At 43.0% G+C, this 22,547-nt stretch overlaps 1 protein-coding gene across 1 annotated transcript in view; it reads right to left on the bottom strand.

Moving 5' to 3' along the window:
• Window positions 1-1,199: 1,199 nt before the first annotated feature.
• Window positions 1,200-22,547, bottom strand: part of KCTD19 (potassium channel tetramerization domain containing 19) — a 35,025-nt gene continuing 13,677 nt past the window's right edge. The window contains exons 10-16 of the mRNA XM_087940275.1: window positions 20,188-20,271; window positions 18,644-18,749; window positions 13,803-14,388; window positions 3,415-3,600; window positions 2,708-2,862; window positions 2,428-2,529; window positions 1,200-1,336 (exon numbers count right to left, since the gene is read on the bottom strand). Coding sequence (XP_087796401.1) covers window positions 1,223-1,336; window positions 2,428-2,529; window positions 2,708-2,862; window positions 3,415-3,600; window positions 13,803-14,388; window positions 18,644-18,749; window positions 20,188-20,271 — 1,333 coding nt within the window. The 3' untranslated portion in view covers window positions 1,200-1,222. The remainder of the gene's footprint in view (window positions 1,337-2,427; window positions 2,530-2,707; window positions 2,863-3,414; window positions 3,601-13,802; window positions 14,389-18,643; window positions 18,750-20,187; window positions 20,272-22,547) is intronic.

Genomic DNA, 22,547 nt, shown 5'->3' with positions numbered 1-22,547 from the left:
AAATGGTCTCCCAAGTTCAGCCCAGTACAAGATGGAACTGCCTGTCCCATTGTCAGGAAAATTCCCAGGCACCCTTCTTGACGCCTGGATCTGTCAGTGACTTAAGACTAAAGTATAACAAATCCCACAATGAGCCCCGGGAGGATATCCAGGAGCTAATGGAGGACCACCGCAGAACAGCCCCGGCTGCAGCTTCAGTGTGTCTTTCTGGGCCCCGTCCATTCATGGCACCTGCTGCAACTTAGACCTCAACGGAAAGGATCCTCGGCTTCATTTGCTGAGGAAGGTGTGGTTTTAGGCCTTGCATAGCCAGCATGGAGAATTGCATGCCCCAAACCCCCAAGTTCAACATTTCCCTCCCATCACTGCCCTCCTCACCCTCCCGACCAATCAGGTTCCAGCAAGATGCTTTGAGAAGGGTCATTCACAGGTAGGCTGGTATGCAGCTGCCACCTTCTCCCAACCGGGTGGCCTTGAAAAGTTCTGGGGAGATACAGCCAAGGGGGGCGGGGGGGAGCTCTCCCCAAGCAGCAGTCACTTTCGCTTTCCCCCAAGCAGCCCCCCTCCCATTCACTGCCACTGCATGGTATCCAAGGGCAAGCGAGGGGGGGGAGGGCAGCTGCCCCATGCAGGAGAGTGGCCCCTGTCCCCTGCCTTGCAGAAGTCTCAAGTGCCACCCTCCCCTCCCCCCCCGGCCATGGCTTGCTGCTACTGAAGGACCTGAAAGGTAGCTAAGCTGGTTTCTCATGCATCCAGGCCACGATTCAACCAGGTCTCCGTGCGTGCCAGGTTGTCCACACCTGTCCGCCCCCACAGAGCACAGGAGGAGGGAACTGAGGCATCCGGCAATGTGGCCACCTGGACTCCAGACCTGGGTCGCTGGCTCAGAAGGGACAAGCCTGTTTTGTAGGAACCAGCAACTGAAGAAGCCCTACTTGGTCGGTCCCCCTCACCCCCCATTGTCCCACTGTAGGACCCCTGGGGCCCTCTCTCTGGCTTGCCTCCAACCGGATCCTGGCACACGGCATCAACGGATCTTCTGACCCGACTTTCAGAGAACTCGGAAACCTCTCAGATGGAAACAGCCAGAGCAGGGGTCCTCCAATCTCATTGTATGGATTTATACATGGATTTTATGGATGCATGCATTTTAATTTTACCAGGTTAATTTCAAAATGAAAAAGAAACTTCTAACAAACTGCAGCAAAAGACTTCCGTTTTATTAAGGGTTCTGTAAATATTTTCCAATAACAAAATGTGAGAGTGATTTAAAGTATCCTTTTTTAATAAGCGAGTTAATGCAGCAGCTGTATTTCCAGGCAAAAGGCAGGCTGAACTGAAAGGAAACAGAGATGCTCACTAGCAATTTCTGCTGGGTCAAAGGCCACATCTCAGCCTTGGCCACAACTGCACAAATGGCCTCCTGGGGGGACAGTTGAAATGCCCCCCCCCCCCGTTTCATTCTCTTTTCAGGGGGAGGTGTCAAGAATCGCAGTGGTTTGCTTTCCAGATGCAGGCTCATCCAAGCAAAAGCCCACCACCAAAACTGCCATTTTACTGCCACATCTTACTATTACTATTACCTTTATTGTCAGAGTACAACATGTGTACAATGGGATTGGCTGAGCCTCCCTTCGTGCACACACACACACCCCCAACACAACTCACAGTGGGGAGAGAAGCCCCTCACCCGGCCCCAGTCTTATTACACGAATTACACTTGGGTGAACTCTGGGTTGCCCATGGGGTGAGGGTGGGTGGGTGGCATTTGGAGCTGCCTTGCTTGAACTCGTGTCCAAGGAGGGGATGCAAAATTTTTAACTACCGGTTCTGTGGGCGTGGCTAGGTGGGCGTGGCCAGGTGATCATGTGACTAGGTTAGCGTGGTTCACCCCCCCCCCCACTGGGCCTCAGGTAAGCCTCCTGGGAGCAAAAATGGGGTATGGGGAGGCACAGCACCCTCCTGCACCCCGTTTTTTGCCTCCTGGGCCTCAGGGAAGCCACCTGGGTGGAGCAGTGCAACAGCGGGGGGGGATCAGCTGTGCCGTGTGACTTAGATTAGCTAGAAAAAAAGCAAGAAATCCGAAGATTCTAAATCGTGCGGCACAACCGATCCTTGGAAAACAGCTGATTGGTGGGAAAAAAAGAAGGAAATATCCTGATCTTTGGACCGAACTGGTTAGCTCCCAGCTGATCTTCACAACTACCGGTTTTCCTGAACTGGGCCGAACTGGTAGAATCCCACCCCTGCCCTGTCCAACCTGGGCATGCCTCATGTGGCTGTTCTCGGGAAAGGAGAGGAGGGGTCTCATAAGGAAAGCAAGGCCTGCGCTGCAAGTGTGCATTTATCTGTCCCCTGTGAGTGGGAGGCCACGAAACAGGCAAACTTTCCCTCGGGGACGGAAGCCCAACTATCCTTTGCACTTACTTCAATCCACTTCAGCAACTTCTCATAAGAATAGCCATCAGCTTGAAAGGGTGCTGAATTCAGGAGCTCAGCCACAAACTCCTTCGCCGTCATCTGCAGGCGCTGTAAGAAACGAGGCTATACAAACTCCAGAGCCAGAACCTGATGCTCCCTGCTTTGCAAGCCCTAATGGCCTGAAAGAGCCCTTTGGAAGGAGCGGCTGGCATGCCGGAAGGGGCAACGCTGGCTCGCCACCCTAGCAAAAGCATCTCTGGGCTGGAAGCAGCAGATCCCTCCTTACCCACAACCTCCGGACCAGGAGCTCTACTTTGGCAGTGGTTTCTTTGGGATCCTTCTGTCTTATAGAATCCAAGATGACATCCGTGAGGAAACTGTGGCACTTCTGGGCATAAAAAATTTCTTCTTGAGTTAATGGGAAGCTCAGAAAAACGACATCTGCAAGAGGAAAGAGACTGTGACCCTCTGCTCCTGCCTTTCTAGCCAACTCTGCCTTCTTCAACCTTTCAGCCTTTGTTGGGAATGAAGCCCGTGGCATCCTTCCTCCTCTCCTGGAGCAGGGATGGGGACTTCCTTCACTCAGCATAACCCAGGCCCAGGTGAGCTGCTATTCCAGTCTGCATGCTCTAAGGACAGGGGCACAAGTGGGATCCCAATTTCCGGTTTTGCACTGGATAATCAGTTTCTCTCCCTTGAGGGAAGGCGGAGCTGCTTCGGTTTGGGAAGAAAAAGGGGGCAATAACTGAAGATATCATTAGTACCGAATGCCTGGAATCATCCCTGCAATGTGTCTGGGGAAATAGGAGGCCCTGCCGTCCTCATGATCATTTGACCTTTTCTCAGATTGGACTCATAGCATAACGACCAGCAAGTCCATGCATGAGATTTTAGAGTGACATCTTGCTGGGGAGATTTCCACATTTCTTTTTGGATGTTGTGTGTGCACAGCCTCCCTTAGGAAGTTTACCCACACGCGCAACTGCTGTCTACCTTTGTCCACTGGGGGTGCCAAGGCACAGGCCAGAGTAAGCTCTTCGGCGCCCATGCTGTAGAGAATGCTGCCTTCATGGAAAACACAGGAACCGTCACCCGGCACAATGGGAGGGTGCTCAACCTTAAGAATCAAGCCCCTCGTATCAAGGGCTTGGCAAGGAGCTGCTTCTTCAAGGGCTGTTCCTGCAGAGGACGGACAAAATAGTCCCGTGGAGGGTTTGAACAAGGCAAAGTCTCTGTGACTACAGTACAAAATCTCAGCCATTTAATTGCAATTAATCAGTAAACCCCATTTCACTCTGCTTCTGCAACAAGTCTCATGCCAGATTTTTAACTGCTAACAATTCCTAAAATATTTCACAGATAGGTCCCCTGGTGGCTTACACTTACTAAAATATAGCACATGGAAGTAACATTGATATTACAATTTTTAAAAATAAATTAAAAGCTTATTTTTTATTAATTCCTTGGACCAAAGTCTGCAGTTGTGACATGCAATGCTTTCTTCTTGGAAACCACCTGGTCTACTTTTGCAACAAGTGAGAGGCGTTGAAAACGATCCTTGAAGGAAACGGTTGCGAGGAGTGAAGAGCAGGTGGACAGGTGGTAAAAAGGGACCCTGGAGATTCCCATTCATGGCAGTGAGTGGAAGCAACTTTCCATGTGCAGAAACCAGAAACCAGTGGCATAGCTGCACCACCAGAAGCCAGAGGCAGTTTTCAGGCTCGTATAGATCAGGGGTGGGATTCTACTGGTTCTGTCCGGTTCTATAGAACCCCTTGTTAACTTTCTAAGCAGTTCGGAGAACTGGTACTTAGAAGCAATCTCCTTTTGTTTTTTCCACCCTTATTACATTCTTGCTAGTACGCCTAGACTTCCTGTCTCCGGAGCTTCTGGGGCTTGACTTTCTTAAAGGGGAAGGGTTGTTTTAAGATTTTTACACTGCTGTTGGGAGGAAATACTTCCCTGGACAATCAGCACTTTGAAGAAATAATTGAATAATGAAGCAAAGCTTTTAGTGACAGGGAACCAAGATGAGTGACATTCACCAAGGCTTCTTGGCTAGCAAACATGAGCTTACATACCCTTTCTGAGTTTTGGTCTAAAACTGGTTTTTGGTGAAGGTTAATTCTGTACTTGGTGACATTTCATCCTGTGTTTATTTTTTCCCCCAAAATATTTTTTATTTCAATCTGCATATGCACAACAATACATTAACAGTGTGGCATCAATATCTCATACGTTTTAGTTTAGGCAAAATTAATAATACCAATCGTATCTCTCAATGCATATATTTCACATTAATTCATAATCCTTCAATGCTTACTTTCAGTCTTTCAAAACTCTCTCCAAATGCCTACCACCATATCAGTTAAACATGCCTAGTAATTCCATTATTCAATTTTCTCCCTGCTTTTATTTTATTTTCTAAAATAAAATATTCTCATTTGTCAAGCAGTGTGGTTCCAGGTTTCACATCTCAATATAAACATGACCATAGTTACCTGTTCATTGTATTTGTTTAGTTTCATATTGCATCATCCTTATTATTGTTAAATATTAAGCTTATCTTATCCAATTCCAATTCATGTTATATTAATACATTCTCATGTCTTATTTTACAATATCTAAAATTCTCATCTCATTTCTGTTGTCATTTCTCATATTACTTTTTTGTCACATTTGTCATTTTATCAATCCTTATCTGTAAATATAATTGTCTCCTCTGGTTAATAATTCAAGCTAACCACTTTCATTCTACCTTAATATCAATCTCCCTATCTAGTATATAACACAAATATATATGTTTTTCTCATATTCTTCATTATACTTTCTCAAACACCTTATGTATCATCTATACATTACAAAATACTATTTTCAATATAGTCTTATATATCACAACAGATTACCTTGCAGAATCTCCTTCCTTATCCTTTTTTTTTCACCCATTATCTCTCACTCTTTGGACAATGTACTTTCTTTTCATCCTTGTTTGTTTCCTATTTCTCTTTGTTTTCTGGTCCTTTCTCTTAATTCTCTTTTTTCCCATTCTTATTCCCCTCCATTTCTCATTCCAGTTATTAAACTTTTCTCTCTCCCTCTTTTGATTTTTCTTTTCCCCTTCCTTTTTCTGCTTTTTCCCTCTTCCTTTATCCATTTTCTCTTTCATCATCCCATCAGACCCCAAATTTTTAATTCTAATTCCTTTCCCCCCCTGCTTAAATAATTGTTGTTCGTTTTGTCCTTCAATGTTGACTTCTTCTTTATAGAACTCCTCCCCTCTGGTTTATTTTGTTCTTGTGTATGCTGAGTCACCATTTCTAATTTCTGTAGTACATAATTGCACATTTCAAGTTTAATTTTTATCATGTCCCTTATATCTTGCAAATTCAATCTTTACTCTTGTAAATCCAATCTTATATCAACAAATAGTTTCTCCATTATATCTTCTCCTTTTTTTCCTTTTCTTTCCTCTTCCTTAATAGTTAAAATCCTCTTCTTTAATAGATATATTCAATCCCAGAGTCCAGTATATTATTTCAGCCAATATCTTTTGAATTTATTTTCAACAATCCAAACTCTTGAGTCTTTGTTCGGATGGTTCTATAACAATAATAAAGTTTGCTTTATTTTCTTTTAAGTTCCAAAATCCAAACTCTTGAGAAGACCAGACACTTTTTAAAACGTACTGAAGTTTTCCTGTACCATCAGGTGGTGTTCTTATTTTTACCTTTAACTTTCTTTAATGAATATAATACTTTTATTAAGTTCGCTAATTTCAATCATTAGCTATTATTTCTTTTCTTTTCAACACACTCAATTTCAGCATTTAATTATGCCCTTTAAGTGTCCATAATTCAATAGTTATCCAGTTTAATTTCTAAACCTTTGTTGTATTAAAGTATTTTCCTTTAAATTTTCTCCTCCAAATTAATCCAATCCAAGTTTTATAGGATCCAATATCTTTCTTACTTTCTCTGGCACCGCTTCCACATACTTCCCTCCAAGATAGCCCTTTATTTTAATACTGGGGTACCTCAAAAGCGATGTCCTTTGCCTGGTTCACACTCTGCTCACTACTTCTCTGCTCCAGCACAAAACCTAGTTTCCCTGAGTGTTCTTTGTCTTCGTGCTGGCCATTATAGGACCACCACTGCAGCTTGCCTTTGGGAGGGATCTTCCTGTCAGGGAGGTGAGTTGCAACTCCCCTCAACCCTCCAAGCGGTTTCCCCAGCAGGGTGGTTCTGGTCCCAATCAGGACCCTGCAGCAAGTGAGCTCGGGCAAAACAGCACATGATCGTAGTTTCCACTCCGACTCCGACAAGGAACAAACTGGAAGTCCCAATCCTGTGTTTATTGATGGGATAATTTTCCGTATTCAGGTTCAACAAGGAACAGCTACTGTTGTGATTTAATTATTTGTATTGTGTTTGAATTTTTTCCTGCCTCATGGTTTCTTTTTCTATCTGGGAGGGGGTCTTCCTTTACTGCTTTAGTACTATCTGGCACTAACCTTTTGGGGTATACTTCCAAGAGGCAGGATGCAAGCTTGGCACTGATTTTTTTTACAGCCTTTCTGGGGGGCATATGACCTTTCCTTAAATCTGGATGATTTCCTTAGGTTATTTTGTGAGGTGAGTGAGACCAGCTGGTATCTTTAAGTGGTGCAAATGGATCTAAGGATTTCTTCTCCTGGGTGTGCTCTTTCTGGAGAGCTTAAATGACCTCTCTGCTAAAGGGTTTCACTTTATGAGCAAGAAATGGCTGCTTGATAGTTATCACTGCATTTCAACTATTTCCATTCCTCAAGGTGCTCTGGCACTCTGCCTGATTTGTAACTCTGGGTTGCAGGTATTTTTAATATAATGACTGGTATTTAGGGCAGCTTTTTGCAAACAAAGAAGCTTTTTGTACTTTTGTACACATAATCCTTGACTTACAACAGTTCATTTAGTGACAATTCAAAGTTACAGTGGCACTGAAAAAATGACTTATGACCATTTTTCAAACCTATGACCGTTGCAGCATCCCCACTGTCATGAGAGGCCAGGCGAGAAGCATCCCTTGACATGAGTGATGTCGAGTTGGCCACGCCCACCCAGTCACATGACCACCAAGCCACACCCACCAACTAAGCCACGCTTACAGAACCTGTTGTTAAAAAAACTGAATTCCACCCCTGGTACAGATGAAGCAGATTGTGAGCGTTTGGGGAAGACAAGCAGACAGGATGATTGGGGTGGCGGGTCGGGGGGTGGAATTCTGAAGTCACAATCTCAAGTAAGACCTGTGCACTACAGAAACTAGGCGTGTTACTGAAATTAGTCCTCTAAACATGCTCCGTGAAAAACCAAAACAAAGAAATACTGGCCTTTGTTGTGGTAAACCCTCATGTTCAGAACATGAGAATTAAAAAACCCAAGAAGAGCTTAAATTCTGTGGTAAACATGATTCAATGAGCATAATGCAGACACGATGACAAGATAGAAACTGAGGGAAATTTCACATTTTGCTTATAGCTCATTTCTCTAACTTAAGTACATTGTTTCTAAGGTGGGACTTTTTCACACAGCAGCATCTGGCGGGAGGAAGGAGGTCAACAAGAAAGGCAAGATGGCGGCCATGACACTGTCCAAAGGGCCAAGGGCACCTCCATGATTTCACCTCGTGGCAAGGGATTCCCCAAATCAAAGGGATGGGAGCCAAGGAGCCTGTCCCGTGGAGGTCAGCAATCCCATCTTCCAGTCGGCAAGACGGCTTCCATCTCAAGGCCACTCTGCCAAACATGACTGTGGGGGAGATGTCTGGATTATGGCGGCTTCACTTTCTTCAGTCGTCATGTCCGTGGGTCTCTCGGGAGCTTGCCTCGCCTCAGTGGAGCCAGGTCTGACACCGAACCCACTTTGGTAACACCTGCAATGTTGTTTGTGAGTCCTCATAAAAATGACAAAATGAAAATATTACAAAGCCCCCAGGAGTGCTGTGGATAGCATCTCTCCAATTTCATGAGAAACTGCTGGCAGCCCAGATGTTCGTCCATTGGGCACTCCACTTCAGTCTAAGGAACATGGCTCAGACTATTTTTGAGAATAATTTGTGAGAACAATCAATCCATGGAACAGCCTGCCTCCTGGAGTGGTGGGTGCTCCGTTGCTGAAGGTTTTCAAGAAAGAACTGGACAACTGTTTGTCTGTAACATTTTCTGGAGCTGAAGACAAGGTTAGTAGAAACACACAAAGGAATTAATTATGACCTTCTCAAAACAACAAGGATGAAATTAAACACACACGTCCCAGAGAGGCTTTGTAATGAAAGAGTTGGTAACGGTGCAGGCTTCTTCTTATGAATTCAAATTCTCATCAGGGAAAGTTTAATAAGAGAAAACAAAAGTCCTTTTTCCACCACAGGGCTTTCTTATGATGCAAGCAGAAGCCGTGTGGGAATTGAATGCAGGAACACCTGAATGGTTTTGCTGACATAAATATTGATCATGCTATTTCCTTTCGGGATAAGGGTGTTTTGTGAAGCATAGAGAAACTGTAACAAGCAAGAGAGAAAATAAACTCCTGCAAAATGCAGGTTATATGAACACAATTCACCATCCCTCTCTACTTCTCTAGCCCTTCCTTATGTCTACAGAGTTTCCATGCTGCTTTGTGCTTTAAACTTCTTACTCATTTTGTTCTTTAAACTTCTTAGTCATCTTTCAGAGCCTCTCATCAACTCCATTTAACCATTAATTTTTGGTCTTTACCTTACTTTTAACCCAATCATTCCTTCATTTTTAATTTATTTTTCAAGGCAATCATTCATTCACGAGATGGCAGCAAAGCGTTTGAGTTTCATGCATCCTTGGCTTCTTGCTCCACTGTTTACTAGCTTTACAAGCTGACCCCATGGTAAAAAAACAAAACACTAAAAAACATACATAGCACCCAAAGAATCAAGTTTTTTTAGTTGTAGTTGTGAAACTGGTGTGTGTGTGTGTGTGTGTGTCACTGTATAGCACATGTTCTGCACATGTATTGGATGATAGTTTACAAAGCAAGGAAAGGCTGCCAGTGCCCACTGCAGCCAGGAGACAACGGAGGGCAGGGGAAGAGATCTGGGCAGGACAGGGCAGCCCCGCAGGAAACCCGAAAACCAGCTGGAGCCACCCGATGGCCATGACAGCCCCAATGGAGGCTGCACATCGAGGCACTTCCATTGCCCACCTGTGTGTCTTCAGGTGGGACATTGGAGCAGACCGGCTCTGGAGTGCAGCCCCTTGCCTCATCCTCTGGGAGACAACCCCTCTGCCTTGGAGACCAAAATCAGTTCCCTTTAGCTAAATTCTCTTTCACCCTCCTCGTCTGTATTAAGCATCCACCTCTCTTCTCCTCAGTTTCATTTTCCTCCTGGGAGAAAACGGATGCAGAATCTCTGGGTTTTGCCTTCTCAACATCACTTTTTCCAACAGATCATTTTTGACTTTCTAAGTACCAAAGGTCATTTTTTAAAATATTACATCTTTAAAAAACAACCTCTCTGTGTGTGCGTCTCCCTCCCTCCCTCTCTCTCTTCTCCAGGAACTTGGGAAACTCTAGAAAAATGAGATTATAAAATCTTAATCTAGCACAATACCATTCAAAAACAAAAAAATCCAGATGTAACCAGTACAGTTGCATATTGAACTATCTGATAAACTGAATGACAAAAAGGATAAGTATAAACAAATGGAAAGATGGACTGAATCTGCAAAGATGAAGTCAGAAAGCTAAAGCTCAGAATGAACTAAGACTTTCAACAAATATAAAAAATAATTTTTAAAACTTTCTTTCAACATGTAAAAAAGAAGAAAAAAAGTAAAGGAAACAATTGGTCCGCTACAAAGAGAAGATGGCCAGGACATGACAGGCAGCAGAGAGAAAGTTGAACTGCTTAATTCATTCTTTGCATTTTTCTTTACATAAAAGGAAAAAAGAGTCCAAGCTACCAAAAGCAGAACTGTAAAAGACAAATTAGGAAGTCAAAATAGGCAACATGGTCCAGACAACACCTATCCAGTCTAGAACAGGTTGAAATTGCGGGACCAGGTGGACTACATCCTAGAGTTCGGAAGGCATGGGCAGCTGTGATCTTGGAACCACCAAACCACGTATTTCACAGTTCCTGGAACACCAGGGAACTACCAGAGGACTGGAAAAGAGCTGATGTAATTCCCACCTTCAAAAAAGGGGAAAAATTGATCCAAGAAACTATAGAGTACAGACCAATCAACCTGATATCAAAACCTGGGAAGATCCTGGAAATATAAATGATACAATTACATTTGGGACAATCAGACCAGGAGACGGGCTCTACCTATAATAAAGACAGTGAAATCTTGGCCAGAAGATGCTTCCTAACAACTTCAGGACTGTTTTGAGAACACAAATTGGGACATCTTTTACCACCCTGACCTAGAGGTGCACAGTGCAACTGTTCTGTGCTATATCAAACACTGCACAGACACTATCACTGTGGCTAAACATATTAGGATCTATCCCAATCAGAAACCCTGGATGACCAAGGAAGTCCAGCGCCTCTTGCGTGACAGGACCTTTAGGTCCAGTGATGGGCAAGATAGTGTTGCCAGAGCTAATCTGAAGGAAGGTATTTGGAAAGCCAAGATTGATTATAAGAGGAAGATTGAGGATAATTATTATAGAAATAACAGGCAGGTGTGGCGAGGGATTCAACAAATTACAAACCATCAACCGACCAATGTCATTCCTGCTGTGGTGGATGTTTCATTGGCAGAGAAACTAAATCATTTCTTTGCTCGCTTTGAAGTGGAGACATCAGGGGCAGATAAAACACAACCACCAGCCAATTGTAGCCCCCACCTCGTTGTGGAGGAACAGGAGGGGAGGAGCATTCTGAGGGCTGTGACGGTATCTCTGGCCAAGTGCTTAAAGACGGTGCTGATCAGTTGGCTGGAGTCTTTACCAAGATCTTCAATCGGTCTTTATCCCAGTCCACTATTCCATCTTGTTTGAAGGCTTCCACCATTGTTCCACTGCCAAAGAAGTTCCCTATCAATAACCTCAGTGATTACAGACCAGTGGCACGTACTCCTATCATCATGAAGTGCTTTGAGAAATTGGTCTGCCGGCACATCATTTCTGGTCTTCCGCATACATTTGATAAACACCAGTTTGCATACAGAAAAAAATAGATCTACAGAGGACGCTATAGGCATCACTCTTCACACTGCTCTGACTCATCTAGAACAGCAGGGGGGGAGGGCTATGCGAGGATGCTTTTTGTGGAATTTAGTTCTGTGTTTAACACAATTCTTCCACACAGACTAGTGTCTAAACTTCTGGACCTTGGGCTTTCTAATTCAATCTGCCTTTGGATTATGGATTTCCTGTCTGGCCGCTTACAGAGGGTCAGATTAGGTAATCATACCTCTCCAGCCCTTATTCTTAACATTAGTACACCACAGGGTTGTATGTTGAGTCCCTTACTCTATACTCCTTATGTGCATGACTGCATTCCCACTCATGCTAGTAATACTATGGCTAAATTTGCAGATGATACAACAGTGCTGGGACTTATCTCCGGGGGGAAGGAGTCTGCCTATCGAGATGAGGTGGACCAGTTGCTTTCGTGGTGTGAAGACAATAACTTGGCCCTAAACACCAATAAGACCAAGGAGCTTATAGTGGATTATAGAAGGAACAGATCAGACCTCCAGCCCTTGCTTATCAATGGAGACCGAGGGGAGCAAGTGGCCAGTTTTAACCCTGTAGGGTTTGCCAATTGCCCAGCGGCAGATAGGAAAACACTCCAGAGGGTTAATGTCATTGCCCTGAAGATCATTAGTTGCCCTCTCCCCTCTTTGGAAGAGCTTTAGAGCTCCTGCTGCTTTAAGAAAGTTCAAAACATCCTCAAAGATCCATCTCATCCTGGGCACCCTTTTTTTGAACCATTATCATCTGGCAAATGGTACAGAATAATAAAAACAAGAACAAATAGGCTGAAAAACAGCTTCTCTCCCAGGGCAGTAGCTGTTTTGAATTCTGCTGTATAGTGCAGTGTTGGTGTGGTATCAAGAGTTTTGGTTCAATGTGTGGAGGGTGAAGGATGTGTGTTTGTGTTTATTTTCATGGTCATGATGTGCACTGAAGATGGTGTTTGATTTCGTTGTACGAGGTGCAATGACAATAAAGTAAACTAAACCAAAAGTTAATCAAGCAACAAATCTGGAAACACCCAGAATGAGCAAAGCTATTACCAGAAACCAACATGGCTTTGTCAAAAACAGATTATGCCAGACAAATCTTATTGCATTATTTGACAAAATAACTAAATTAGTGGACCAGCGAAATGCTATGGGCATAGTATACTTCGTCTTCAATAAGGCATTTGATAAAGTAGGCCACAACCTACTATTAGTTACGATAGAAACTGTGGGATAGACAGCATCACCATTAGATGGATTAGTAACTGGTTGACAAATCACACTCAACCTGTAGTCCTTAATGGAAGTGCATCTACATGGAGGGAAGTCTGCCATGAGGGACCCCAAGGTTCTGACTTAGGCCCAGTAATCTTCAAAGGCATTGGGCCAAGTACACCATAGCCTACTTCTCAATAAGACAGAAACATGTGGCATAGAACTGCTGTTTCTCAAGGTCTGCCTTGGGCCCAGTATTCGTCAACATTTTGATAAACAATTTAGATCAAGGATCTTCAAACTTGGCAAGTTTAAGATTTGTGGACTTCAACTCCCCGAATTCCTGAGCTAACAAGACTGGGGGAGGAATTCTGGGAACTGAAGTCCACAAGTCTTAAAGCTATCAAGTCTGAAGATCCCTGATTTAGATGAAGGGACAGAAGGGGAACTCATCAGATTTGCAGATGACACCAAGCTAGGAGGCATAGCCAACACTTCAGAGGGATCTTGACAGACGTGAACTCTGGGCCCTATCCAAGAAAGTCCAATTCAGTGGTGAGAAAAGTGAGGTTTTACACTTAGGAAAGAAAAACCATATGTTTTAACTACTCCAAAGATCATGACTATCTTGTGAAGAAGTCAATCGCTAAGCCACCTCCTGAACAGGATGCAATTAAAAATACAAGGCTCAGGGCAAAATAAATGTTTTCAAGATCTACGGACAATTTCTAAGGAATCCCTGACTTCTAGAATAAATAAGTTGTCAGAATGTTCTTGTGGCTTTCCTCCCTTCTCCCTTTACTTTCATTCCCCGGGTTACCCAGCCTCCCTTGTGGCAGCCCCAGATCCGATTCAAGATGGACGGGGGCTGACATGAGCCACGGGGAACAGTCCCTTATTCCCAATCAAGCAAATCCGGAAGTCATTTACAAGCAGCAAGTGAACACGTTCCACTTACCCTTCTCTTTCTGGCCGCTCTGTTCCTCCAAACTGCTTGGCTCATCTGCCTTTGCCAGCCAGCCCCGGGGAGGCAGGGGACCCTGCTTGCACAGTCCAGCCTTGGACAGGTTTCCTGGTGCTCTTGGGGCTCCTTGTACGTCCGCCTCATTACTAGAGAGCTCAGAACGGGAGATTCTGGAGCAGCTGGCAGGGGGGGCCCTCCCAGGCAATGCTCTCCCTTTAGAGTCTTCACCAGATCCTGGTCCCTGGGGAGCCCCACAGCATCTGCAGTGAGCCATATCCCAGCCTTGCACGAGAGAAATGAGCTTCTGAATGGGGGGGTCACTGTTCTCCAGGGATTTGGTGAAGCTGCCTTTTGCTCCTCTTTTCTTGGGGGGGCTTCCTTCCTGTCGGAAAAGGCAGGAGTTTCCCCAGTCATCGGAGGAGTTGGATGTTTCCCAGGGATGCCTTCGCTTTGCTCCCTTAATGGGGGAAAGGCTGGTGTACTTGGCGTTCTCTCTATCACTCCCTTCCATGGATTGTGGTTCTCTAGCTATACTCCAGTTATTGGCACACTGGTCTAAATCCACAGCAAAATGCAGATGCTTCATAAAAGGAAGAGAAAGAAAAATCAATTGAAGCATAATTAATAATGTATTAATTGTATTATAGCAAAGAGCCACAGAGGCGCAGTGGTTGGAATGCAGTAGTGCAGGCTCCTTCTGCTGACTGCCGGCTGCCTGCAATCTGGCAGTTCGAATCTCACCAGGCTCAAGGTTCATTCAGCCTTCCGTCCTTCCGAGGTGGGTAAAATGAGGACCCAGATTGTTGCGGGCAATATGCTGACTCTGTAAACCGCCTAGAGAGGGCTGTAAAACGCTACAAAGTGGGTACATAAGCCTATCAGTTGCTATTGTTATTCTTCCTTATATAAATGCAAAGATGATTTCTGCTGAGTATATCTGCCACAGAATTTTTTCCAATGTAAACCATTCATTTCTAGCCTTCTAAAATATATACTTGGGGCCACAAACAGGAGTAGGTAGCGGGAGAGATCTTTTGCAGTCCTATAAACCAAGGATGTCAGACTCCACAGGCTTGTACTTGGTATACTTATTATATTCTGAAATAACCACTAGGGTATACTTATTATATTCTTAGTATACTTATTATATTCTGAAATAACCACTAGAGCAAAAAAAAAGACATTATAGAATTTATAGTTATAAGATAAAATAACCAAGCAGAGTTAAAATCAGCAAGGTTTCTCCAATAAGAAAGGAAAAAACAAGAACTGAAAGGCCATATAGGTAGTCCTCAATTTAGAACCACGAGAGAGGCTGGAAATCCAGTCTTAGGTCACTATGGTCTAAGTTGAGGCACCTACATGACTGGACCTGTGTTTTAGGCATTTTTCACTGAAGCAAAGCACTTTTTGTTTTTTTTTAGTAAAAGTTTTATTGGGTTTTCACAAAACATAATAGAAATAAAACATCTTTTTTTGAGAGTAGCATGACTCCAGGTTATCACATCTCCATACAGACATAATCTCAGTTACAGTTATTTTTGTATTCAATTTCATATCTTATCACTATTTTATCAATTTTTCAATAATTCTTCTCTTCCCTTACTTTCCTCAGCCTTATTTTATAATTATCTCATTCCTTTCTAATTCAATTACATATTTTTTTTCTAAATTTCTATACCTTTCTAGTCATTATACTTGCACTTTTGTCTGTCCTACTTATAATTTCATAGATTCTTTTCCATCATCATCCCAAAAGGGAAGAGAAAGAAGAAAATTCCCTCCCCTTCCAGCCATTAAAAAGCAAGCTTCCCCCTATAATTACCAAATAAAGTGTGTCACCTTTATATTTTAAAATTATTATCCTTTCAAATCTCATTAAACGTTTAATTTATACATTATACAATTATAACATTCAATTTCTAATATCTATTTTATATCATATAACTCTTATCAACCGAATTCTGCTTGGTACTTTCCCTTAGCAATACACACTTAATTCTAAAAAAAGAAAAAATATATAAAAATAATGAATAAAATGATTAATCCATTCAAATTCATCCTGATAACTGATATTGATTTCATTATAAACATTTCACATTTCTCTTCAATTGTATTTTATAAATCCTTAAAAACAATTAAATTATTTTCATTCCTTCCCCTTCTTTCCTAGCAAGCATTCCATTACATCACAGTACCAGTTTTATCTTTCAATCACCTATGATTCATATTTTCTAGCTCATTACTATTTCTAATATAACAACACTATCTCTTGTACCCTTGCACAATCCTCTCTTTTAATTTATATTTTAACCATTATCTCTATGTCTTTTAAGTAGGCTAATACCCTTAATCCTTGTACGCTTCCCCTATTTATTTCCTGTTTCCTGTCCCTTATAACTTATTTTCCTTTTTTCTTTCCCCTTTTTGTCCCCCGTCTCTCTGATTCTCCCTTCTGTAATCCTCTCTTCTGCTTCTTCCTAATGTTATTTTTACTTTTTAAACTATTCTTTTTTTTAGATGATTCCCCAAGGCTTAAATTTTTAACTCCTTTCCCCCCCCTTTTTCCATTTTACCCCACATTGCGTTGTTTGGTCATTGAAGATGGCTTCTTCTTTGTCCAACCCTTCTTGTTCTTCAAGCGTTTCTTGTTGTTTTTCATAGTTCAAAATCTCCATTTCTAAAAATTGAAGCGTGAAGCCAAAGGATCCTCTTCCCTCTTGCGACTCTTCTTTCATATTTTTTAACTTCCATTTTTAATTCCTCAAGGAGTACTGCCATTTTAAACACTTTTAAACAACCACCCAATTGATTTTAATTCAAACCACTAAAAATCCAACACCCAAAATTCCAAAAATCATCAAGTAATCCAAAGCTCTTTCTTCTTGCTTCTTTCTTCCACTTTTCCTTTCTGGGGGCTCTGTTATATTGTAGCAAAGTTTCAGTTACAGTATATCCTTTGGAAATCTTTTTAAAGTTTCACAGTTAATTCTTTTTATTTCCAAGTGATATTCTCTGTTATTTTCAAGTCCACCCTTTCTTTTTCTTTCCACTCCTTTTGTGGGCTTTAGAATGTCCAAAAATATTTATTTTCCCTTTGACACTTTAATTTTATTTTAGGATTACCTGTTAGTGTCAAAGTAAATCAACACAAATGTGAGACTTCCAGAAGTCCTTCGTTTGAAACAGTAACTCCGAGACCAGCATAATCTCAAAGCTTTACTCAGAACAAAAAAGACTGGTATAGTCCGGTGGAATTTCAGTACTGACATACCTCCCACAAAATTCCACCTTCCTCCACCCACTTTCACACCTCATTAATCACATGAACCAATTATTTTGCATGTACAATTTTTTACTATGCCACTCTCTGTGATCTTGACTTTCAAACTCATACTTTTTTTCCTACTAAGAACTATGCCATTACATCACTTCCCTCCCAACACTGATGACAGCAATGAATTTCAGAGCTGACAACCAATTTCTTAGTTGAGTCTCTTTTTTTTAACTTTCAAAGCCAATTGCAGCTATCAATGTGAGAAAAAATATTTGTTTTTCCTTTTCCCCTCTCTTCTCCGCCGCTTTAAAAATCTTCTTTTAGGAATAATGCTCTTAATAATTTTAGTTCCAGGGTACCTTGCATGATGTTATCTCAGCTTAGCCCGGTCTGTCAATTTCTCTCCCTTTGTCTTCCCTCCTGCTCAATCTTGTCCAGTTGGGTTCCTCTTTGAGGTGGCCATTTCTGACCACCGGTGCAACCGCCTTCAGGAAAGGGAGTAATGCCAAGCTGAGGCGGAGAGAGATGCAGCTCCCCTCGACTCAGCTGGCGGTCTTCTTCAGCCCCGAATCCAAAGGATCGGGGCGCTCCAGTGGCAAGCACGGATCGAAACCACGCATGATCGCGGATTTTGTTCCATTGCCGAAGCAGCCCAAACCGGAAGCTCCAAAGTGCCAGAGTTATTAAGCAAACCCATTCTTCTGAATGGGGGATTTTTTTTGCCAAAAACCATCAAAAAGCATTGGAAGGCAGCAAGAAATATTGCAAAATGTGACCATGTGACAATGGGATGCTGACTTCGTCATAAAGTCTTACCAAGCACCTGACACGTAGTCATGTGACAGAAATGTAGTCACGTGACCGTTTGCTACAGCTGGAAGTGCTGCAGGGGTCATAACGCCGTAGTAACTCTGAATAGTGGTTAAAAGGCTGGTCTTAAATTGAGGGCTCCCTCAATGTTATTAAAGCTGATGGGAAGTGTAGAAACTTGCTCTGTCTTGCTGTCCATTATACTGCTATGTTTTGATTACAAACCCCCTCCCCCCGTTTCCCACTCCCTTTGTTTTCTGAGCCTGGCATTAACTTTTCTTTTGACCTGTGTTTCAAGGGGCAAACTTTTTCACCCTGTCGCTGGAAGGATACTTTTTTCTGCAGTGCTCAAAAATGAGAAAGAAGAAACCAGCATGACAGTAGTAGTAATAACAGCAGCAGAATAAAAGAGGAAGAGCTGGGTGTGTGTGTGTGTGTGTCACAAAATACAAATAGAATGACTGTGGCAAAAGAAAGCAAAGGTAGTGCCAATGGTCAGAGGCTCCTTGGGTTCAATCTCAAAAATCTGGAGCACCTCATGAAAAAATCCCCAGCAGTCAATTGCAAAAGGCAGCTGTGACTTGGAACAGCTGACATCCTCTGATGACACTTTTAACGATATCAAAGAACACCTGTCTATTCCAGGTCCTTGGCAAGGACTCAACAGCTGGATAAAAATGCCAAATCCAAACATCTGAATGACTATGTGACCAATCACAACAATAGTAATAATAAACAATAACATTACATCTTGAAGGACTTCATTGGATCCAGTATCCTTCTCTGATATTGGAGACTCCAGGTTTCTAACGGGATAAGCTACATGTTGAACTTCTTGCTGTTGTACCCATAATCTGGAACACAAACATTTTATATCTTTTTAGGAACCACTTTCTATGCCTCAATAATATTGGTGGTTATTAAAATTCTCCTATTAAAGGCTAGAAGTCAAGAACAGGATAAAACTATGTGAATATTTTTTTAGTTTAGTTTAGTTTAGTTTTACTTTATTGCCATTGCACCTCGTACAGTGAAATCAAACACCATCTCCAGTGCACACCATGACCATGAAAATAAACACAAACACACATCCTTCACCCTTCACACATTGAACCGGAAACGCCCGACACCACACCAACACTGCACTACACAGCAGAATTCAAAAGAGCTACTGCCCTGGGAGAGAAGCTGTTTTGCAGCCTATTTGTCCTTGTTTTTATTATCCTGTACCGTCTGCCAGATGGTCATAGTTCAGAAAAAGGGTTCCCAGGATGAGATGGATGTTTTGAACTTTCTTAAGGCAGCGGGAGCTCTAAAGCTCTTCCCTTTTTCCTAAGGTGCAGGAGAAAAAGATTTTGAGGAGCAACTGACACTTTCAAATTCTTGGCCAAAGCGCAAGATAACCAACTTTTGCGTATTGTTCAATTATCCTCTCACCCCACCCTGGTGGCTTAAAACTGCCCCCCCCCTGCATTCCAAAGGGAGGGGTTTCTCTGAGACAGTCCAGCCTTCGCTCGGTGTGGGAGGGGGAGGGAAGTGGGGGGGGGGGGCTGGGGCTTCTGCACCTCTCCCATTTTTTGTTCTTCCTCACCTGGAGCTCCTGCTTCCTACTACAGTCTTCTGGTCCTACCTGATGACTGATAAGAGGTGAATCAATCAATCAATCAGAATAGAGCTGGAAGGGACCCTGGAGGTCTTCCAGTCCAACCCCCTGCTCAAGCAGGAGACCTTGTAGAATTTGAGACAAATGGCTGTCCAGCCGCCTCTTAAAAACCTCCAGGGATGAAGCAGCCCCAGCAGGTTGGTCTCAACTGAACACCCGTTTGTTTGGTGACCATTAGAAGTTGCAACCCCACTGAAAAACATGACTCCTGGGTGTTTTTCACTGTTACGCCTGTTGCAGCATCCCCAGTTATGTGACGCTTGGCATTTATGGAGGTCGAGGTGTCTCTGGGGGTCACACGATCCTTTTTGCGGCCTTCTGATGAGCAAAATCAATGGAGAAGCCAGATTCACTTAACAATGCCATTATTAGTTTAACGACTTCAGTGATTTGCTTAACAACTATGGCAAGAAAGGTTGTAAAATGAGCAAAACTCACTTAACAACTGTCTTGATTAGCAACAGAAATTTTGGGCTCAATCGTGGTTGTAAATCAAGGGGTACCTGTAGTACACTGAATTTTATTTATGCTGAGCAGCAAATGGGAAATGCGCCCACGGGGGAGGAGGGGGAGAGAGAGAGAGAAATACATACATACATACATACATACATACATACATACATACATACCTGTACATGTCACACTGAGCCAGAGCCTCCAGCAGAGAAGGGATCTGGTACTCTATCACTTCCTGGCACAAAAGGGACCATTCCCTGTCATGAGGTGAAAAAGCAAATCATGTCAAATCAACTGTCCTGAGATTCCCCATTAACCTTTCCTAAATCTTACAAAAGGAAAAGAAATTATTTTATAGATGATTTTACCATTGACACATAGTGGAGAACCTGTTGAAGTTCTGTCTTTCCACTCTGGAAGGCCGCTTGGTTCTTTGAGAGGGGTCTCCCAAGCACTGCCTGATACCCAAACAAAGCCATGGCAGGGAAACTCAGCCACCTGAATCTAAGGCTCCCCAGCTCATGGACCAAATGGGCATGGAAGCCATGTTAGTCCTGGAGGTGGCAGAGGTTTGTAACTGTGCAATTCTAAGTTTATTATTTTTTATTTATTAAATTGTTTGCCACCCATCTCACCACAAGGTGACTCTGGATGGCTTATATTAAAATGAAACCATAAATATATGAATATACAAAATCATATGCAAATTACAATAAAATATAAGTTATAACTAAAGATGGGGAGGAAAGGTGTGGGGGGAGGGAGGTGGAAGCTGCTATCAGTCGATCAACCCCCCCGCAGCGTGAAATTCCCCCATTGGGACCAATTGGCACGGCCAGGTTTACATTTGGAAAAAGAGGGGAACTGAAAGGAACCGGGGAAATCCCCGCCTGAAACTGCCTCAGTTCTCTTTGTCAGGGTATCCTGCTCCCTGGTTTCCAGCCAGGCAAACGAAAGTGAACCAAAATCTACTTAACGAACTGAACGGTCAATTGAGCTATAAAATGAATGTGATCCATTTCCTTTCAGTAAAAGATAGCTGTGCATCTTCCAAAGGTGCAAGAGGCAACTGGACTTTCTTTGCTTCTCTTTGAAATGTCTTCAAAGGAAAACCAGGAAGTCCAGTTGCCTCTTGAAAAAGCACCTTTGAAACAACCATGACCTGGAAGACTGAGAATCTCCAGAGACATAACCAAGCTCGGTATAGAGAACAAAACAATAGTTGAAAACAACGAATTAAATCAATTGTAACTTCATAATATAATAAGCCCCAAAGCCCATGATTTGTTATAATCATATTTAATTTATAAACATCCCAACAGGTTTAGCTGAGACCCTTCTGAGCACATCAGAGGGGAGCTGGGAGGAAAAGGCCTGGACCTGGCGAGGCTCCCCTGACTGGTGGCAGAACCAAGCGACCCCGGCCCAGGAAGTGGGTCAGGTGCTGGGGGAGAGGCTTTCCGAGTCACTGGTGGTGCCCCTGGGCCCTCCGCCTGCCCTGCTCTCTTTCTCAAGTCCACAGCCGACGGAGCAGGGAAAAATAAAGGAGGTCTGGAGTAGCACCAGCCAACCAAAGGGCAAAGTGAGGTCTCTGGGATCCCGGCCAAGCTCCTCATCTCTGGAGAGACCTGAAATGGGCTTGGGGGGAAACAGAACAGGGAAGCTGAAGATGAGCAAAGGAAGCTTGGAACCAACTTCCAGCAGAGACAGGGGCTCGGTCATCAGCAACTGAGTTTAAACATGCCCGGGATAAACATTTGTCTATTACCTGACAAAAACTAAAAAAATAATAGAATATTAAAAGGAAAGTAACAAATAAATAAAAAAGAAAGCAAAAACCAGTAAACTCAAGGGGCAGCCTTGACGGACCACTAAATCTTTTTCTGCCATCAGTTTTCCATGCTTCAAAGACAACCATGTCCTATCCCTGTTCCATTCAATCTGAAACTGGATTTGCAACTGGATGCACAAGGCTACTGAAGCATTCCAAAACCAGGAAAAAAAGAAAGAAAGAAAAGAAAGAAAGAAAGAAAGAAAGAAAGAAAGAAAGAAAGAAAGAAAGAAAGAAAGAAAGAAAGAAAGAAAGAAAGAAAGAAAGAAAGAAAGATAGATTATGCCTGGAAGCTGTCTACAAAAGGCTCAATATTGATTTCAGGGTCTTTGGTTTCAGAGCAGTCCATCTGGCTCCAGTTTTATAAATGATCTAGATGAGAGGATAAAAGGGGAACTCATCAGATTTGCAAATGACACCAAAAAGGGGGGGAATAGCCAACACTCCAGAAGGCGGCCTCAAGACTCAGAAGGATCTTGACAGACTTGAGCATTGCACCCTGTCCGACAAGAAGCAGTTCAGTGATGAGAAAAGTCTGCTCCTGCACCTAGGTAGGAAGAAACCAAATGCACAGGGGGAGAAGAGAAGGTACCTGCCTTCTATTCTATATCGGTGGCAATAGTAATTGAGGGGATCTAGGCGTCTGAGTGCATCACCACTTATTACGAGTTAGCTGCCAGAAAAGCCAACACATTTCTAGGA

This window comes from Pseudonaja textilis, chromosome 11, assembly GCF_049901715.1.
Source record: "Pseudonaja textilis isolate UNSWEBS1 chromosome 11, rPseTex1.2, whole genome shotgun sequence".
In the NCBI taxonomy this organism is placed as follows: domain Eukaryota; kingdom Metazoa; phylum Chordata; class Lepidosauria; order Squamata; family Elapidae; genus Pseudonaja; species Pseudonaja textilis.
This window is presented reverse-complemented; position numbering and strand designations above follow the sequence as displayed.